The 19,102-nt window shown below is 37.6% G+C and overlaps 2 protein-coding genes across 2 annotated transcripts; one reads left to right on the top strand and one right to left on the bottom strand.

Moving 5' to 3' along the window:
* On the top strand, nucleotides 1-7,039 carry LOC137071646 (uncharacterized). Its single transcript, XM_067439827.1, has 18 exons — nucleotides 1-93; nucleotides 189-311; nucleotides 499-591; nucleotides 664-724; nucleotides 820-926; nucleotides 1,109-1,285; nucleotides 1,420-1,583; nucleotides 1,684-1,790; nucleotides 1,875-1,924; nucleotides 2,087-2,176; nucleotides 2,332-2,431; nucleotides 3,230-3,422; nucleotides 3,810-3,990; nucleotides 4,071-4,281; nucleotides 4,649-4,809; nucleotides 5,770-5,972; nucleotides 6,677-6,755; nucleotides 6,841-7,039. The coding sequence occupies exons 1-18, from the start codon at nucleotides 1-3 to the stop codon at nucleotides 6,886-6,888; spliced, it is 2,241 nt and encodes a 746-aa protein (XP_067295928.1). The 3' UTR covers nucleotides 6,889-7,039.
* Nucleotides 7,040-12,530: 5,491 nt separating this feature from the next.
* cyp1d1 (cytochrome P450, family 1, subfamily D, polypeptide 1) lies at nucleotides 12,531-18,660 on the bottom strand. Its single transcript, XM_067439027.1, has 7 exons — nucleotides 18,504-18,660; nucleotides 17,385-18,223; nucleotides 16,374-16,497; nucleotides 15,885-15,974; nucleotides 14,979-15,102; nucleotides 14,781-14,867; nucleotides 12,531-13,534 (listed from the first exon to the last, which is right to left on the bottom strand). Exons 2-7 carry the CDS (start codon nucleotides 18,213-18,215, stop codon nucleotides 13,252-13,254), a joined length of 1,539 nt encoding a protein of 512 aa, XP_067295128.1. The 5' UTR covers nucleotides 18,216-18,223; nucleotides 18,504-18,660; the 3' UTR covers nucleotides 12,531-13,251.
* Between the last annotated feature and the right edge of the window lie 442 nt (nucleotides 18,661-19,102).

Genomic DNA, 19,102 nt, shown 5'->3' with positions numbered 1-19,102 from the left:
ATGACAGATGATATGATGGCAATGAAGAGCAGACATCAGGAGATGATTCAAGAACTGGAGGAGAACTTTCTCATTGCATCACGAGAGAATCAGGTGATGAGCTTGATTACTGATCATTCATTCATTCAGACAAACAACAAGTATGCAATGATTTTATGGATGCTTAAGTATATGTATTATGTTTGTAGGAAAAAACAGCTCTTAAAATAAAGAGGTATTACCAAAATAAGCTTAACACCCTGAAAAGAATCCTAGATATTTACCAGGAAAAAGTGGCCAGAAAAAACACATACTGGGAAGAGAAGGTCAGGGTGAGTCACATTCACAAGCATCATACTATTTCTTGTACTTCCTCGATTTTCCCAAACTTTCGTTGGTTTGATCACAGAACATGTAATTCACATAATAGTGACCTGCATATAGTATTATTTGTTTATTCTCTTAAAAGTCTTCATCATTCTATTTTAACTGTGTAATATTTCCATTTCCTTGGATTAGACTCTGGAGGATTTGAATGAAAGACTTCAGGGACAACATAAATTGCTTCAGGAGAGAAAACAAAAAGATTTGGCTTCTTGGGACAGAGAAAAGGTATAACATTTTGGCAAGTTATGGTAATATAACTATTGGAGATTGGCTATTTAATAGAATAAACTTTTACAGAACAAGATGATGGAATTGTTCTCCTCCCGACTGGACCTCCTTCACAGCCACCAGGCATCAAGTAAGAGTTTTTAATTTTTTAACATTTTACAATGTTAAAAAGACATAGCCTATTAGGATGTGACATTTTAAAATTAGTCTCTGTTTCTTTAACAGCCCTGCAGGAGCTGCATTTGACCAGGGCAGAGATTGGGAAGGTCCAGGAGATGCTTGAGGACTTTCAGGAGAAGAATCAATCACATCTGAACACATCTGAAGAAAGGGTAGAAAATCAATAAAAATGGCTCTTCCAGCTTTTAAGACCATCTTCATTCTAAAAGACTTAGAGTTAGAAAGCAAGACGTGTAGTGGTATTTATCATTCATGTGGTGATGAGGTAACTTGGCATGTGTGATTTCTGTGAGAAAACGTGCTTTAATTGTGCTATACACACCTTTGCTATCAGGACAGTAGGGACTCTGATGCACCACTAGATGGAGCACAAGCACATCTGGAAATGTTAAAGGATAATCTGCTGAAGAGGGAGAGAGAGATCTCAATGCTCATGGAAGAACAAGAGCGTGTGACAGATCCTGTAAAACAGTCCGAATATTCTCGCCTCCTCAGTGCTGTTATACAACAGGTCATTTTGTTTTATTATTATATAGTTTTCAGTTTATAAAAAAGAGTGTGTGTGGACTAAAACTGCTAACAAAATGCTACTATGTGCCTTTAAATTGATCATTCAAAACAGCTTTCCTGCATTGTGTATTCCAGGCTCATCATGTTTATGCTGAATTGGCAGAGGCTAAACAGCAGTTTGACCAAATGGCGGAAGACAACCAAAAAATTCTGGCCGAGATTAAAGAAAGTCTTAGCCAAACACTGGAAGAGTCCAGCCAGAAGAGTCATGAGGAACGAGAGGATGCACAGAAGAAAATGTAGGATAATGGCATGGTTTATTAAGAGTCAGAATATAGCTTAAAACTATCAAACTCAGTAAATAAGCATTAGCTAACTGAATAACGCATGTTAACTCAGGGCAGAGCCACAGGTGGCTGACGAATCACAGGCCAGTTTACTCCATCGACAGGTTATACAGGTGGCTTTGGAGTGCATCAGAGCAGGGGCTAAACCCAATGTCATTGGTAAATATGGTAAATTGGTAACTGTGTAAATGATTGTCTCTTTTTGGATGTATGTCTATATAAGTTCATTCTGTGCTATTCTAGAGACTGACATGAATGAGGCATGGGAGGCAGAGCTGGATGAAAGAGTCAGAGTAAAGCACAAACTATCTCTCTCACACACACACACACACACACACACACACACACACACACACACACACACACACACACACACACACACACACACACACACACACAAACAATTTATTCTGTACCATCCTCACTTCATACAGACATTTTCCTTCTCATTTTAGAAATTTGAGGAGGATTTCCAAAACAATGGATTCTTAAACTCTGAAACTGCTAAAAGTGTGGGGCAGCAGTTGTTATTACTTCAAGCTGAGGTGAGCACAGCCAAGAAAAATATATCTTTCAATGTATAATCTAAACTAATATTATACTCTCTAAAACATCATAGTGACTGAATTGCATTGAGTTAGTTTTTTGTTTTGCCATTTATGATCATTTGCCACTTATATTTCGTATCTCTCTTTTCTAGTTAAAGCAAATCAAAGATGAAAACAAGAAGATTGTTGAAAACTACTCAGCTGAAAGAACCTTGAGGAAGAAGTACTACAACATGGTGGAGGACATGAAAGGCAACCAAGTTTAACATTCCAATCAGCCAATCAGATTTGAGGGATAATTTTAATATTAATGTCAAGTTAAGGCTTAAAACCAGGGTTAGGTGCTTCTGTTATTCATCCTCTGTTTTTAGGGATTGGAGGGTTTAGGGGTAGGGATATGATTAGGATAAAATTTACGACAGGAATGATATATTGAGCCAAATATAAATATTGAGCCAGGAACTCTGCAAAATCAGGATATGCTGAAAGGTTTACAGTTTGACTTAAGACAGAAATTAGTTTATATAGGACCTGTGGCCAACAGGGACTGGAATAGCCCTTTTTGGGTATTCAGTTTTTATCTGAGACTTTGGGCCAAATATCTCCAAGACCCTTGACTGGTTTCCCAGACATTCTTGTTTCCAATTTGTCAGTTGTATTCAAATCCAATAGTATTACAGATTTTAAAAAAAGAAGACGCTACCAGCATTTTTGTCCATGAAAGGCTTTTAATGATTTGCCAGGCTTAAATACATAATATTTTAAATATTCTCATGCTCAACCAAGGCTGCAGTTTTTTGAGCAAAATTACAGTAAAAAAAATCTTTACTGTCAGGTCTTTAAACAACTTAATGCATAATTGTTGAATAAATGCAGTACTGCAAACTTTTCAAAGGTAAAATATACAATAAGTTATGAAAATCTACAACTAGAAATGTAATAGAAAAGTCATGATGTAAAATGAATTCAAGTTTACTTGGTCACTAATCAAATAAGTTCATTTTTATGCCTTAAAAGGTTGTCTCTAACTTTATGTCTGGCCCTGTACAGGTAAGATCAGAGTATTCTGTCGAATAAGGCCACTGACTCTTGCAGAGCAGGCAAGAAGAGGTCAGGCCATTGTTGCTTGTCTTGATGACTACTCTGTGATCCTGGAGACCCCTCGAGGACCTCGCGAGTTTCAGTTTGACAAGATCTTCAACACAGAGTGTACGCAAGAGGAGGTCTTCATGGAGTCCAGTGGGTAAATATTATACCGAGACTTACTTTTTATACATTTTGCTGAAAAAAAAATGTGTTAAATTAAAGAAATAGCTCACCCAAAAAATGAAAATCCTGTCTTTGTTTACTCAACCTTACATCGCCCGCAACCTTTCTTTCTTCTGTGGAACACAAAAGATGAATTTGTGAGGAATATCCTGGGTGCTGAAGCTAATAATTCATTATACAACATCATTTAAAATTTCTCCATCAGTGCTCCACGGAAGAAACTCATATGGTTTGAAATGGCATGAGAGTGAGTAAATGATGATTTTTTTTTTTTTTTTGTGAAACTCCTTTGAGCAATAAGAAATGACATTTGGGCAGCTTTTCTTAAGATGAAGATGCTAAGATGCATAATTTTTTCTAGGTTAATCCAGTGTGCAATTGATGGATTTAACGTATGCATTTTTGCTTATGGCCATACGGGTTCAGGGAAAACCTTCACAATGGTTGGAGACAGAGATCGGAGGAACCCAGGAATCATTCCCAGAACATTCACCAAGATCTTTGAGATCATTCAGGATAATGAGTCTAAATTTGAGTTTAAGGTATGTTCAGGTATAGTACGTGTTTCTTGAGCTGAATTGAAACAGTCCCAAAAGAACTCCTTTCATTTGGCCGTCCTCAGGTTTCAGCCTACATGCTGGAGCTGTACAACGACCGCCTACAGGATCTCTTTGTGAGCCCCGCTGAAGCTTTCAACAAGCGAATCGAAATTAAGAGGGACAGAAAGGGGCTTGTGTTTGCCCAGGGAGCAGAGACAAAAGAGGCAGCCAGTGCCGGCGAACTCTTTGCATTATTTGAGCAGGGCTGTGCAAATCGCCACATTGCGGCCACAAGTATGTTCTTAATGAAGACTCTGGTTAAATGGTTTGGATTAATTGCTTTAGTTACACTCAGTATGAATGCACGGTAAGAACATAATGACCTGGCACTGAGGCCAAACTTCATAACAAGGGAGGAGGTCCTAGAGTTTAACGGCGTGATGGGTCTGAGAACCGGCCTAAATGAGTGATTTAGGGTTATAAAGAGCATTAACATTATTTATGTATTCTTGAACGCTTATAGCATTCTTGAACAAATACAAATAAATTTTCTCTCTACATCTTTGCATGCAGTCATCTATCACCTATCGTTTACATAAGCAACATTTGGTGTCAAATTCATTTTGAAACATGTTTCCATTTTTATTACACCATCTTGTAGAGATGAACGTAGAGAGTTCCCGCTCTCACCTGATTATTGGCATCATGATTGAGAGTCGAAATCTCACCAATGGAAGTGTAAGTTTTGGGAAGCTCAGTCTGGTGGACCTGGCAGGAAGTGAACGAGCAGCAAAAACCGGGGCCAAAGATGACCAGCTGAAGGTTTTTTAAAAGCTGATTTACAGTAGCCCCAGAAAGTATTTGGACACTTCATGTTGGCTTTTATGTGCACCTGAGATGTTGGACAGTCATTATTACAACGTGTCACATTTAATATGGAAGTACCTAAACCAAAATTGAAAAATACATGATGGCTTTTTTTGTTGCTGTTTCACTGAATATGTCAAGTCACTTTTATTTTTAATGTTTCAAAGCAACTTTACAGTGATAAACAGGACAATAACAGAATCAAAAACATAATTCAATTATGCTGTAAAGCAGCTCGAAAATAGACAATAGTGTCATTCAGATGAAGTCAGTTCAGTGTCGATTTAGCTTGATTCAATAACTGTAATGTTAATAATTTATAGTTTGATTTAGCTATAAGCAGCTCTACAGAAGGCAATAGTGTAGTTTTTCACTTTGAGTTAGATCATGTTGATTCAATTCAGTTGCAAAATTCATCCATTATGAAACAAAGTTAAATCAGTTATAAAGCATGTCTGCTGAAAACATTGGTCATCATCATCATCTGGTTCAAGTCCAAGTTTTGTTCTCATCCAACAGTGTCAGTGCATTCAAATCAATAATATTACTGTACAGTATATAAAGTGAATTATTAGAGAATACACTAGCATCACTTAAAAAACACAAAGTTTGACAACCCCAAAGTTTCCAAATACTGTTTTTGCCTTTTCTATAACAATATATTTTTTATCATTTAATTTTTTTTCAACTGTTTTTCTTACAAATACTACTTTAATAACTTTTTATATATATTTTAAATTTGTTTAAGGCAAAGATATTTTAAGTGTGACTTAAAATGTCAAAATATTTACTTATTAAAGTGTATTTTTTCCCCCAATTGTAGTCAATATAATCTTATTATCCTATAGTCTTTTATCATTTTATTTATACCAGTCATGACAATCTTTGTCCCACATTGTGTGTGTTTCTTCCCAGGAGGCAAACGCTATTAACAAATCTCTGAGTGCTCTGGGAGATGTAATTTCAGCTTTGTCAATGGAGCAGCCTCACGTGCCCTACCGTAACAACAAACTGACCCAGCTCATGCAGGACTCACTGGGGGGCAATGCCAAGACCCTCATGTTCCTCAACATCGCTCCCTCTGACTGCAACCTGGATGAGACTCTCACCTCGCTCATGTGAGAACCAAATACCTTGCCTGTACCTTACATGTTCAATCACCAAAATGAATAGCAGTACCAGGCTCATCCTTACCACTGTCACCTTTGGATAATGGAATCATTAACTGCACTTACACTGATAACAACCAAATTTGAACTGAATTGAACTGGACAATGACTCTAACTTTGAAACATTGACACTGTTACAGAACAGAATTTAACTGATTTGAGCTAATGATTTGAGCTGATTGAGCTAAAACGTTGCCTTTTGCAGAGCTGCTTACAGAATGAATGAAACATTTCATAATGAATAAAATTTTCAACATTAATAATGTAAATGAACTGAAACAACATTGACCTTAATTGATTGACCTGAATGATGACACTTCTGTGGAGCTGCTTTATAGCTGAAATTAAATTTGCTTCATAATTAAGATGTTTTACATCAAAAATTCTCACCCTTAGGTTTAAATAAAAAATGTTTGGACCTCACTTCATATCACTGTAAACCTTAAATAGTTAGCAGAACTAAAAAGGAAATCCATTACATATGTTAATAAACTTCAAGAATAAGTTTGTAACTTTAGATTTTGTACCACACTAAGTTTTCTGTTCTTAATTTGAAATATTGAGTAAGCTAAGCATACAATTTGATATAGTTTAGCTGCATAAAGGCTGTTATTAAAGGAATATACAGTAATACAATATTTAAAATCTTCCAGATATGCAACTCGAGTGAAAGCCATCACCAACAACGCTCAAAGGAACATAGACAGCAAGGAAATTGCTCAGCTGAAAGAGGTATGTACATTATTTACCAAAAATCGTACCTTTTTACTGTGTAAGCACATATGTATGTCTCATTAACAGTATGTGTACTTCACAGGTGATTTTAAAATTGAAGTCAGGTCAGCCTGTGGAAGAAGACGTCTAAACTTCCATATAGTCCTGGAGATATGGCTGTTTTAAATTACACTTGTTTATGCATGTTATATACCCTATTAACCATTTCTCAACATATAAATACTGGAAAATGTACATTTCATTTAAAACAAACAAACAAAAAAGTATCAAATATCTACATTTCAGTAATTGCAGCTCCATTCAAGGCCTTTTTTGTTGGTAAAGTGTTTCCTTTTTGTGAGAAGGAATTTGCGTGTATTCACCCCTTTTCACCCCTTATCTACATGTGCGTGTCAGGCTAATGCCGAAGGCAAAGGTGGGCCAGGCCATCGCATGTAACCCAATAAGTCACATACAGTGCCCAGTGGAGGGATCAGTGGAACGAGCGCCGATGATGAAATCACTTGGCCAACGTATGCTGCTAATGTGTGAAAAGAAAATGAGCGTGAATGAAGCCTCACTTGGCAAATACAGGAGGCAAATGAGAGCAACTGAGTTGTACTGACTGACGCTGTCACGCATTCAGATCTCAAGGCAGAACACAGTGACCTGGGGACATGAAATTCCCATGTGATGGTTTGAGGACAGTGTTAATCTCCATAAATGTATAGTCTTATTTTACAACCTGTAAATAAGAAGTATAAAGCTACAAGTACAAAAAGTCCAAGGAAAACTAAAGAATACCATAAGAGAGCTGTAGGAGTGACGAGGATGGATAGGATCAGGAATGAGTACATCAGAGGGATAGCACATGTGAGATGTTTTGGAGACAAAGTTAGAGAGGCCAAGTTAAGATGGTTTGGACATGTTCAGAGGAGGGAGAGTGAATATATCGGTAAAAGGATGCTGAGGTTAGAGCTGCCAGGCAGGAGGTCAAGAGGAAGACCAAAGAGGAGGATTATGGACGTAGTGAAGGAGGACATGAAGGTAGTCGGTCTGAGAGAAGAAGATACAGAGGATAGGATTAGATGGAGGCAGATGATTTCACTGTGGCGACCCCTGAAGGGAAAAGCCAAAAGAAGAAGAAGACCATAAGAGACCTGTAGGGATATTTAAAATACAGTATTCTTTAAAATGTTATCTTTAGAGTGAAATGTATTTGTGGTCCATAAGATATTTAATGTTTCTGAAAAAAGTTCCATGTTTATTAAAGGTGCACAATGTAAGATTTTGCAGTAAAATATCAACAACAAAAAAACAGTGTTATATATTTTGTAAAGTTGAGTTCTTACAATATCCCAAATGTTTCGAACATTAAATTGTGAGAAAATTTATATTTTAACAAAGGAGCCGGGATGTCTGAGGGAGTCGCCTGTCAATTGCATCATATCTGTGTTACTCTTGGTTTCCGGTGTTATTTGGCAGAAACGCTTTACTCTTAGCAGTGCAACAAGTATTACAGCAGCCGCTGAACGTACGCGCAGAGTAACATCATAACAGTTTTAAACACACTTAAATGTATTTGATATGATAAACAGAACTGTGTTTCCTCATACTCATGATCGGAAAAGCGGAAATGGCACCGACGACTGTCCCATCATAATAAAAGTCCGCTGCTCATGAGGAGTGTGTTTGCGTAACAATCGCTCCAGCGGCCTTGCTCAGCTCCACAACACTCGGCCCTGTTCTGCTTCACACTACAGTAATGTTAATAACCACATTCATGAACATGATTTCTGCCCGAGTCCTATCCTGATTCTTTTCCACTGGCTGTGAGGTGAAGACCACACGTCCCAAGATTCTGAGCTCAAACCTGGTGTCATCAAACTACACCTTTGTTTTGAATAGGTGCTCTTTAGCGGATGGAAAAGTTACATAGTGTAGCTTTAATGCTGCATTTATTTGATCAAAAATACAATAAACAGTAATATTGTGAAATATTATTATTAAAAAATATTGTTTTCTGTTTTTTTATATACTCACCAGCCACTAAATATTGTACCAGGTTGGACCCTCTTTTGCATTCAGAACTCCTTTTTGTGGCATAGATTCAACAAGGTGTTTTTTCAGCTGCACTTCAGTGATCTCCCATTCCACCACATCCTAAAAGTACTCTATTATATACTGTGGTACACTGTGGTTATAAAGGGATGAACATGGTCATCAACAATACTCTGGTAGGCTGTGTCATCTAAACGTTGCTCAATTGCTACTAGGAGTCCCAAAGTGTGCCAAGTGTGGCAATGTCCCCCAGCCCCCCACCCAATTACACCACCGCCAGCTAAACCACTGAGATGGATTCATGCTGTAAACCTTAGAGCTGGTTGTGTGTGAAAATCCCAGTAGATCAGCAGTGTCTGAAATACTCAGGTCTGGCAACAACAAACATTCAAAGTCACTTAAATCCCCTTCCTGATGCTCAGCTTGAAATTAAGCAGATCATATTGACTGTGGCTCCAAAATCGATACCCTTAAAAAAGGCACTATTTGAGGGGCAGCCATTTGTTGTTCCGGTGCATACAGTGTCCAAATTCACTCACTTGTTTTCATTCACTCCTTCAAGTGGACTATATTAGTGTAGTAATGTAGGGACTAGTGAATAAGGGTTTAGGGGGCAATTTCAAACACAACACACCTTTACATAACTAAATGCAAAATTTTTATTTTGTTCTGTTTTTCTGAATTAATTGTGTGTGTGTGTGTGTGTGTGTGTGTGTGTGTGTGTGTGTGTGTGTGTGTGTGTGTGTGTGTGTGTGTAAATGTCAGATGGATAAATGCATATTAGATGCAGGTTAGGGTAGGATCAAATTTCTCTCTGTGGAAAAGAATGTGTGTAATACTCAAAAAAGTTTGTGTGTTTTAACGTGTGTGTCTGGGTATCGTGTGTATAAATGTATCGATACATGCACAGGTCCAAGGGCCCCAGGTCCAGGTCCAAAGAAAATTTCCCCCCAAAAAATGAGATTTAGTTAAACCCTTTGGGAACAAAGTCACTAAAGCCCCTTTCACACTGCGATTCCGGCAAATACACTGATATTTCGACCCGGCATTTGTTCCCGGGCCGCTAGATTTGGTCCATTCACACTGCCAGCGAAATACCGTAATATGTGCGCTTTCACACACAACGCTTAACGGTCCCGGGTTGAGTTGACACGTGACATCCGGATGTGACGTATAACGGCGAGCAATCTCAGCTTCAGCGCGGATAGTAAGGAGCTCCGTGGTCTCGACTTGTGTCCAGTTTGCGCACATTTCTGCTTGTTTCATTTTAGTTTCTTTTGTATACGAACACACTCTGCGTTTAAAACACCTAGCTCTCTAGCTCTTCTGGCACTGCAGGGTTGTATTATTGAAAAAACAAGCTCTAGGAGTCGCACGATAACTGTACACGTTGCGGCATTAGTTTCGGCTTTTGTTCACACAGCGCTCGTCCCAGATCGAACCCCGCAGTGTTACTAGGTCCCCGACCCGGGTCGAATTCGGTAATCAATCCCGGGACGTGGTTGCTTTCACACAGAAGGCGACCCGGCAATGTTCCGGGAATATTGCGGGTCCGACGTGCAGTGTGAAAGGGGCTTTAGTTTCAGTCCAAAGCGATAACATTAACTAGTATTTTCGGGAAAAAGAAAATCTTCTCTGGGTCAAACTGACCCGAACACCACATGATTAATTCAGAAAAACAGAGCAAAAACATTTTATTAATTAAAAATTAAGTCATTAATTCAGAAAAACAACAAAAACTTTTTATTCATGAAAAATTCTCGTAATTCTGAGATAATTAACTTGTTAATTAAGTAAAACAGAGTAGATGTTTTTTCCTCTCAAGTGAATGCAATACGCTTCCGTACTAAAGAAACTTTTCTTTCGGGAATTTTCAGGATTTTTTAATGATCCGAAAGTTCAAAAGAACAAATTGAATACATCCTTGCTGATTAAAAAGTTTTTCTTTATACCAAAAATAAAAAAAAACTGTCCCCAAACTTTTGAATGGTAGTGTACCTAAATACCAGTTCATGGTTTATTATGCTTATTATTCTGAGACAAACATATCTGAATCAGTCATCTCGTCACAAACGTTGAAAATAAAAATGAAAAAAACACACAAAAAACCCAAGCAAATGTACATTTTTTAACTGTCCTTTAATCTATTAAATTATGTGATGTCAAATAAGACTGTTAACATACATTTTAATTACATGATAGACTTATAATGTATCGACTATACAAAATTATAAATTGAAATGGATTACTTTTTAATTCAATTATCAACATAATTTGTTCATTTATGCAAAATCCTCAATAATATTATTTGATTTTCTTTCACTGATTCACATACATGTTCAAATCTTCAAAGCCCCTGAAATACAGAGTTGCTTTCTATGTTGTTTCAAATATCTGTGAGAAAAACAGTATCCAGACCACTTACAAGCATTATCACAAATACTGATAAGTGCAGAGGACAAAAGGACAAACATTCAAGTAACAGTTTATCTGAATACTAAAACAGTGGCATGACAAAGTTTACATCCATTTAAACAGAGGTAGAGAAAAGACCAGATGGGAAATGATTGTTTTGCTGCCTTTACATGCTAACAGAGCTATTGTAAATACAAGTTTCCTAAGTAAAAATTGTACATGAACGCCCTCTGATGTAGCGTTTACCACTGGGAAGTTTGGAAATAATTTTGATACCCAAATTCCCGAGATGGCCGTGCAATAAACTTTAGACATGGTAGAGGGGAGAACTAGCTGTAATGGGATTTATTTGTTTTTTTCCCCCAAAACAGCTAGATCGTCGTGTCATTAATGTAGTGCATATTTACATATACGAGTAATCATTTGTAGCGTATTTTTTTAGACACAGCAAAAATAGCTTATATTCGACTGAAATTACAGAATCGTCAGAAAGCGGACTGGATAGCATCATAAAAGTTGATATGGTCATCAGTGATACTATATCATTTTGGTTTTAATATGATTTTTCCAATAAATAGACAAGAATAAATATGGTGTCCTCCATATTCCTGTTCTTCCAACAACAAAGCACTTGAATGCAACAAGCTTTTAATTAAAGGTGCCCTAGAATGAAAAATTGAATTAACCTTGCCATAGTGAAATAATAAAAGTTCAGTACATGGACATCACATACTGTGAGTCTCAAACACCACTGCCTCCTACGTCATATGTAAATCTCGTAAATCAAAAACACCACGGAAAAATAAGTGCTTCTAAACATAAGGCCAAACCGTGACACAAGCTTTGGGGATCATTTATATGTACGCCCCCAATATTTGCATCTGTCCAAACATGTTCATTTTCAGGCGGAGCTGACATAGCCGAATCATTAAGACTGCAAGTAAACAAGACACTCCAAGATAGCAAAAACGTTTGCTATCTCTAGCTCTCATGACACACATCATGTTTAGGCTGTGCATGGGACGTCACCTTTTCCACCATATAAGTTAAAACGACAGTCATTTGACAAGGCTATTCATTTTGTAAAAATATAAGTTTTTTGAGAACTGAAGTATGGTGTTTCCTATGATGTTTTTTGCATGCTTGTATTAAGAGTACATCACAGTCACTGCGTAGCCTACATTGTGACTAACGTTATATAAACATGCAATATCATTGACAAAAAAAGACAAGTCTAAAATGTAGACTGAATGACACTTTAAGCAGAACATCTCAAATGGAGATTGCTGAAATGAAGCTTACTTGTTTATTGGTGTTTTCAGATTATCCGCGCGCGAGAGAGCTCGCGTTCGTATGGTTGCCAGATTGGACATGTTTAGGTAAAACACCAGATGTGTTCTTTTCACAGAAAAGCTCTGTTTGGTTTATATGACTGAAATCTGGCAACCGCAAGCACGCAAGCTCTTTCTCGCGCGAGGATGATCTGAAAACACCATTAAACAAGTAAGCTGCATTTAATCAATCTCCATTTGAGATGTTCTGCTTAAAGTGTCATTTAGTCTGTCTGTGTTCTTTCAGGACGGTCAGGACTCACGAGCCGCTTCGCTGAACTGCTGTGAGCTGCTGAAATAAGCCAGAATAATCAGAGCAGAGCTCAACATTAATATTCATGACTCTTCCAAATAAGGCAAAAACAGAGCATTACATCTTAGGGACAATTTATAGGGTTGTAAATGGACCTGTAAAAATGTATCTGAATAATTGTTGCCCTTAAATAAGCTACATACCCTCTATGTAGATATCAGAGAACAATTTAACATATTGTTTCAAATCATTCTAGGGCACCTTTAAGACTTTTGAAATGGAATTATGAAGTTTCCGATGGCACATAAAGGCAGCATTAGTGACAAATTAGTCTAGAAGTCCAGTGATCGCCAACATTAGCTTTGTGCTGTGACCTCAGCAATGATTCTGAGGTGCACTGTATGTCCATTTGGTGCGCATAAAAAATAACATCTGGAACACAGAGCATAATAGTTTAGTTACGAGGTGAGATTTTTATTCGGAAGGGTCTGGGCTTCATGGTGAGGGCAAATGTAGAGCTCAGGTCAAGCTCCTGCCCTGGAATATTCTCTATGTGCAGACGATGCAACAGGGTGGTTAAGAACACAAACATCTCCAGACGGGCAAAGCTGTCACCGAGGCAACGCCGTATTCCCATGCCAAAAATCATTACCTTCTCAATGGCATTTTTATTTAGATGGCCAGACAGGGTGAGGAATCGTTCTGGTCGGAAAGCCTCAGGATCACCCCAAATGTCACTTTTTTGCCAAATAATAAGTTCAATTCAGTTATTTTATTTATGAAAGCATATTATTATATTATATATTAAGTTTATTTTATTAAGATTTTTTATGTTTTTAGAAGTCTCCTGCTCACCAACGCTGCATTTATTGTATTAAAAAGAAAAAGAAAAAAATAAATAGAAATTTTAAAAACTGTAATTTTGTGAAATATTAAACGCGTCATGAACTGGCTTTTTTATTTTTTTATACTGTTGTCTGAGGTCAACTAATGATGTGTGTGTGATTTTTACATTCAAAAACATCATAACTAATAAATAATAGGCTATTTTCTACACTGGTTTTGAGGCTCTCTCCAGAACGTTGGGTTTTGAGGGCGTGCAGCACCGGAGACTTGGAAGTAAATGCCCACGGCTAGGATTGGATAAGATTAGCATATTTATTGAGCTTAAGCTCCCCTGTCAGTTCACATGGGGGAGAGGAGAGATTGTATTGAAAGCGGCAACCATCACAGGCCTCATAAACGTCTTTATCAAACAAACCCAATGTTTTATATCTCATTATATCTGATAATATTGAAAGTTTTTTTTATAAAATAAATGCAGCCTTGGGCCCCGATCACACAGAACGTTTTTTTGCAGCGAGAGGCGCCTTTTTTGAATGGATTTCGGTTGGCAGAGAGCGTTATGCGCGCTGCTTATGCGCCCTGGGCGCCTCGTGTTTTAACCGCTTGCTGCGCAGTTTTTGAAGGAGCACTCCGAGCGCATGAAGTTGAAAAAAAATCAACTATTATGGCGGAAAAGCGTCCAACGTCATCGCATTTATTTTCTTTTGTCCAATCGAATGAATGGAGAGGCGGGCCTTCCGTTGTGTTGAACGTTACATTGATTTGACTGACAGTACAGGTGATTCGGGGGTTGCCTAGAAACATTTTTTTTAAAAACGAATGAAATGAATGAAAAAACGCTTACCAAAAAAGGCAGTGCAGTGCGCCTTGCGTTTTCGAACCTTAAAAACGCGTTCTTTGTGATCGGCGCCTTGGTGAGCATACGAGACTTCTTCTAAAACATAAAAACTCTTACAGATCAAAAACTTTTGAATGGCAGTATATATTAAATTACGTAATATTATTTTAGGATTATTTTATTATATTATATTCATTATAGTTCATATTATAAATAATACATATTAATGTAATAAATACATATTAATGTAATAAAGAGAGCCAAATATAATAAGAATGTGGCAGGAATGTGATACTTACATGTCGTGATTGACTTGATATTGGTTGATGAACACACATGTGTCTTTGGGTATGAAGTATCCATTCAGTATAATGTTTTCAGTTGTGCTGGATAACATGATAAAAGAAAATGTGAGTATCTGTTTATGAATGCAGTCCTATGATTATAGTGTGATGCTACAATACTATGATACTATAAACAAAGAAAAATGTACTCACCAGTGAGGTATGGTGAAAGGCATGTAGGCCGCATGACGAAACACTTCAAATATGAAAGCTTCCGTGTATGGCATGTTCGGCTTGTCTTTAAACTGTGGAAACTTGTTCATACCAACCTGGTTATCTAGGAAAGCACATATAGCAAATAATAAACACCCAGAACAGAGGATGAAGAAATTTGTCATGAATAATATATTATTTTGGACCTCACAAATTGTTTTAGTACTGGAAACTTTCTTTAAAAGAAAAAGCTACAACAAAAATCAGGACATTTCTTAACAGACCTCATTTTCGGTCAATTCCAGAGGGAGCCTGGCGTCAACAGATTACTGTGAGCAATCGTGCGAGACCCAAGCGGACTAAACGCTTGAGGGAATGAAGCTCATTGAGGAAATATGAGCTCACTGTGTAGTCGACCTCTGCAATTTATTGGCGAGATGCCACCCACTGACTGCAAAAGAGACACTGAGTTGTGCGACAAAATGTACACAAGCTTGCAAACAGCAAATTTGATAATATACTTTATCACAGAGTTTGTCTTCAGTTCAACAGATCATATTAAATTGTTTTTTAGATGTCTCTGTTTGCAGTCACTTCTGAACAACCCTCTAGATAAGATCTCATTTAAACAAAATAATTTCCTGTTCCAAATTCCAAAAGATTCCAGGCTAGGCTACATAAAGGCAAATTAAGTTTTCTATCAAGCTCCACTTTCAAAATTGTGTATCAAATTGTTGGTTTCCTGTGTCGGTCTCACAACAAACCACAAATCCCAGCAAATGCAGATTCAGTTTTCCTAGGATGCCGCAAAACAGCTGAAGAAAGGGATGTGCATGATGGGTTTAGTTTTTTTTTTTTTTTCAGTACACACAAAGGTTGATTTGATTGGCCCTTTCTAGTCTTCACCTATCTCCTGGAGGATTTTAGCCTGTATGTCTGGAAACTTGATCAGGTATAACAGACTCCACTGCAAACCGGTGAAGATAGTGTCAAACCCTACAAGGAAAAAAAGGCATTGGTTATGATCATAATCTGTAAACAGCCTCAAGACACAAGTCAAAATTTGCATATGGGCAACCTCATCGACAGAAGATGTGTTGTGGGTTGTTCTCATGCTAAAAGAATGAAAATTATTGTTTTGAGCTCCTCATGGGGGCTGGTTAAATACTGTTTAATGAACTAGAACAACAGCATGAGCCAAAAGCAGATAAAAAACATATCTAAAAGCAATTTCTCAGAAAAACTCAAGGTCTGATTCTAGATCAATCTGCAGTGCCTCCCCTATGACAACAAAGAGCCAGAAAAAAACATCTGGCTCTAGATGTACATTTTTCTGTTGTATTTCTAAAAACACAATGCTGTTCACATTTATTTTCTAGAATCCTGGTCTCTCACCAGCTCCGAAGATGTCAATGACACTGTGGACAATCTGCGAGTTGCTGAGCACAGCCGTTTCCTCATCCTCATGCCTGTCCTCACACATTGCTATAAGGGCATCAGTGATGTCCCGGATACAGTTCTGTACAACAACAACAACAACAAAAAAAGATTAGCAAAATGTTTCAAATGTGGTAAATTAACTGTGAATGTGTACTCCTTTTAAATGACATTTACATCCTTCTTGTTCCTGGCCATGTATGCGGGTGCCTTCCCACCACATGCATACTTTGTTTACAACAAAAACTGTGCATGTGAATATTTTAGTTTGCATAAACAGACATAAATCATCACTTCACAGGTGCTCTGAAAGAGAAATCTCATTATATTTTGTATAGGTCAGATCAAATAGTTACTGACCACAATGTGTAAAAAATAATAATAATAATAATCACCATTATACCACTGTTCAAAGTTAGAGGCCAGTAAGATTCTAATTCACCAAGGATGATAAAAAGTGACAGTAAAGACCTTTATTTTCAAAATTGCTAATAAGAAATGTTTCCTGAGCACCAAATCAGCATATTAAAATGATTTCTGAATTATGATCATGTCACATTGAAGACTGGAGTAATAATGCTGAAATTTCAGCTTTGACATTTCTTTAATAAATTACATTTTAATATATATTAAAAATATTTCACAAAGCTACTGTTTTATTGAATGTACTGTATTGTATTTTGATTAAATAAACGCACCCTTGGTGAGCATAAGAGACTTCTTCCAAAGAAATCGATTTTAATTAATGTTCACCCCAAATTTACATTAATACATATACACAGACACACACACTTTCACTTTCTGCTAATGAGGGATGTATAAATGTATGGAGTACATTCATAACCTCTTAATGAGAAGAGAAGTAATCTGAGGCTTCTGACACTAACAATCTGCCACTCAACTATGGGATCAAATAATCATGTTCCTGCAGGAATGCTTTGTCTTCTCCGACGTTTATTTCAACATTACCCTATCAAAGGTGATGAGATGTTCTCTGATGTTGCGCTCCATGAAGCTGTTCATTCTGCCAATGTACTGGACCATCTTTCGCAGAGACGGACTGGGCAGGTAACGGAAGATGGGAAAAAAGTCTGCCAGATTCCCTGAAGCAAAGAGGCGCAGCACTTCATTATTGATGTGGACGATGTTGAGGAACTCTTTATCGTTATAGGCATACCGCTTGCCAAAACACAGAGTGCAAACCACATTTGCAACTGAGGTCACTAGCAACTTAACTGGGTCGAGCCCTGAATCTCCAACCTTATCTCCTTGTTCCTTAAGAGCCTCCACCAACTCCATGGCCTCTGTGCAGATACGTTCCTCCAAAAGACAAGAGGCGCTTGAGTCTCTGGGCTCAGCTTGAGAGAAGGTCCTCAGGGCATTTTTGCAGATCTTTTTGTGAAGCACCCAAGCGTCGCCATACTTCTCACTAAATGTCATACTGGTACCATTAGCGACTGCAGAGAATGTAAAAAGGTCAGGCCGTCCAGCAAATGCCTCTCCTTGCCGCACCAAAGCCTCCTTGATTGTAGAATAGCCACTCAAAACAACTACCACAAGAGAACCCATTTGCATCTGGAATACATCCCCATACTGACCCCTCATGTTAGTTAGTGACAAATGGATTTGTTCCCCAATCTGGAAAAGGTTGCCCACTAATGGCCAAGGTCTGGGACCTGGGGGAGAGAAACCGGCTGGTCCTTTTCGTCGACCATGGAGAGCCAGCAAGAGCAGAGCGAAGGCACAGAGGAACAGAGTCACTCCAGATGTAGTCGTGTGGTAAAACTCTTCAAAATACATGGCATATACTGCAAAGGATAAAAAGACCGTTATACATTTAAAACTAGGGTTTTGGCGCATGAAGCACAATACACTATTCCATTTTACAGTCTCAAAACAGCTTTGAAGACGAAACTTACATTTCTTAACGTACAAACAAAAATTAAAAACCTACAGAGCGCTTATTGCATTGTATATTTAACTTAGCCTGCTACGTCCAAATAAAACGGCATCCTAAAGATAGAAGCGAAAAACCGGAAAGGACACAGGTAAACTCAAATAAATAAAGTATTTTGCATATCTCCTTACCTTTGAAATCCGCTCTCGTGTTTGCAATCAAATAACAGTTACTTCCAAAAGTTTCTCCAGCTGAAAAATGGCTGCGCGCGAGGACTCTTTTAAGAAAGTGTCTCCATGACTGCACAAACACAGACTGATCCTCAAAAGCAGAGAACACTAGGGGCGTCGAGATAATCTATGTACAAGGCAAGCACGAATAAAAGTCAATGAGATAAACATAGCCTACCGAAGAAAATTGTTTATAAAAAAAAAAAAATACAGTGCGTGTTCCACACGATGGCAGTGTTTTAAAACAAACACATAGAGCAGATAAAAGAATGATGGAAGTTCTGTGAACTCTTCGCTCACTCCTGTTCATAACTGTTTAATGGTTCTGTTGTTTTGTTTTGTATTGTGTTGGTTTTATTTACTTTTTAAAATTCATCTTTTGTTCTAAAAAAATATTTGTGATAAATAATTTTGTGGGATAAATAGTAGCCTGTGTGATAATAGTCAAGTAATTTCTGCAAATGTATGTGTAATCAAAATACATCAGAGAACAACTGAAATAAATACAAAACTGCAGATTTGGAATGCATTTTAGAATGTATATATATAAAATATATATA

The sequence above is a fragment of the Pseudorasbora parva genome, chromosome 3 (genome assembly GCF_024679245.1).
Source record: "Pseudorasbora parva isolate DD20220531a chromosome 3, ASM2467924v1, whole genome shotgun sequence".
NCBI lineage: Eukaryota > Metazoa > Chordata > Actinopteri > Cypriniformes > Gobionidae > Pseudorasbora > Pseudorasbora parva.
Note: the sequence above shows the minus strand (reverse complement) of the source record. Positions and strands in the feature narration are given on the sequence as shown.

Coding starts and splice junctions, on each gene's coding strand:
- LOC137071646 (XM_067439827.1), top strand. CDS start 1: ATGACAGATGATATGATGGCAATGAAGAGCAGACATCAGGAGATGATT. Junction 2,177..2,331: donor TGTTATTACTTCAAGCTGAG/GTGAGCACAGCC, acceptor TCTCTTTTCTAG/TTAAAGCAAATCAAAGATGA. Junction 2,432..3,229: donor CATGGTGGAGGACATGAAAG/GCAACCAAGTTT, acceptor GGCCCTGTACAG/GTAAGATCAGAGTATTCTGT.
- cyp1d1 (XM_067439027.1), bottom strand. CDS start 18,215: ATGTATTTTGAAGAGTTTTACCACACGACTACATCTGGAGTGACTCTG. Junction 16,498..17,384: donor ATCTCATCACCTTTGATAGG/GTAATGTTGAAA, acceptor GTTGTTGTACAG/AACTGTATCCGGGACATCAC. Junction 13,535..14,780: donor TATCAAGTCAATCACGACAT/GTAAGTATCACA, acceptor TTGGCAAAAAAG/TGACATTTGGGGTGATCCTG.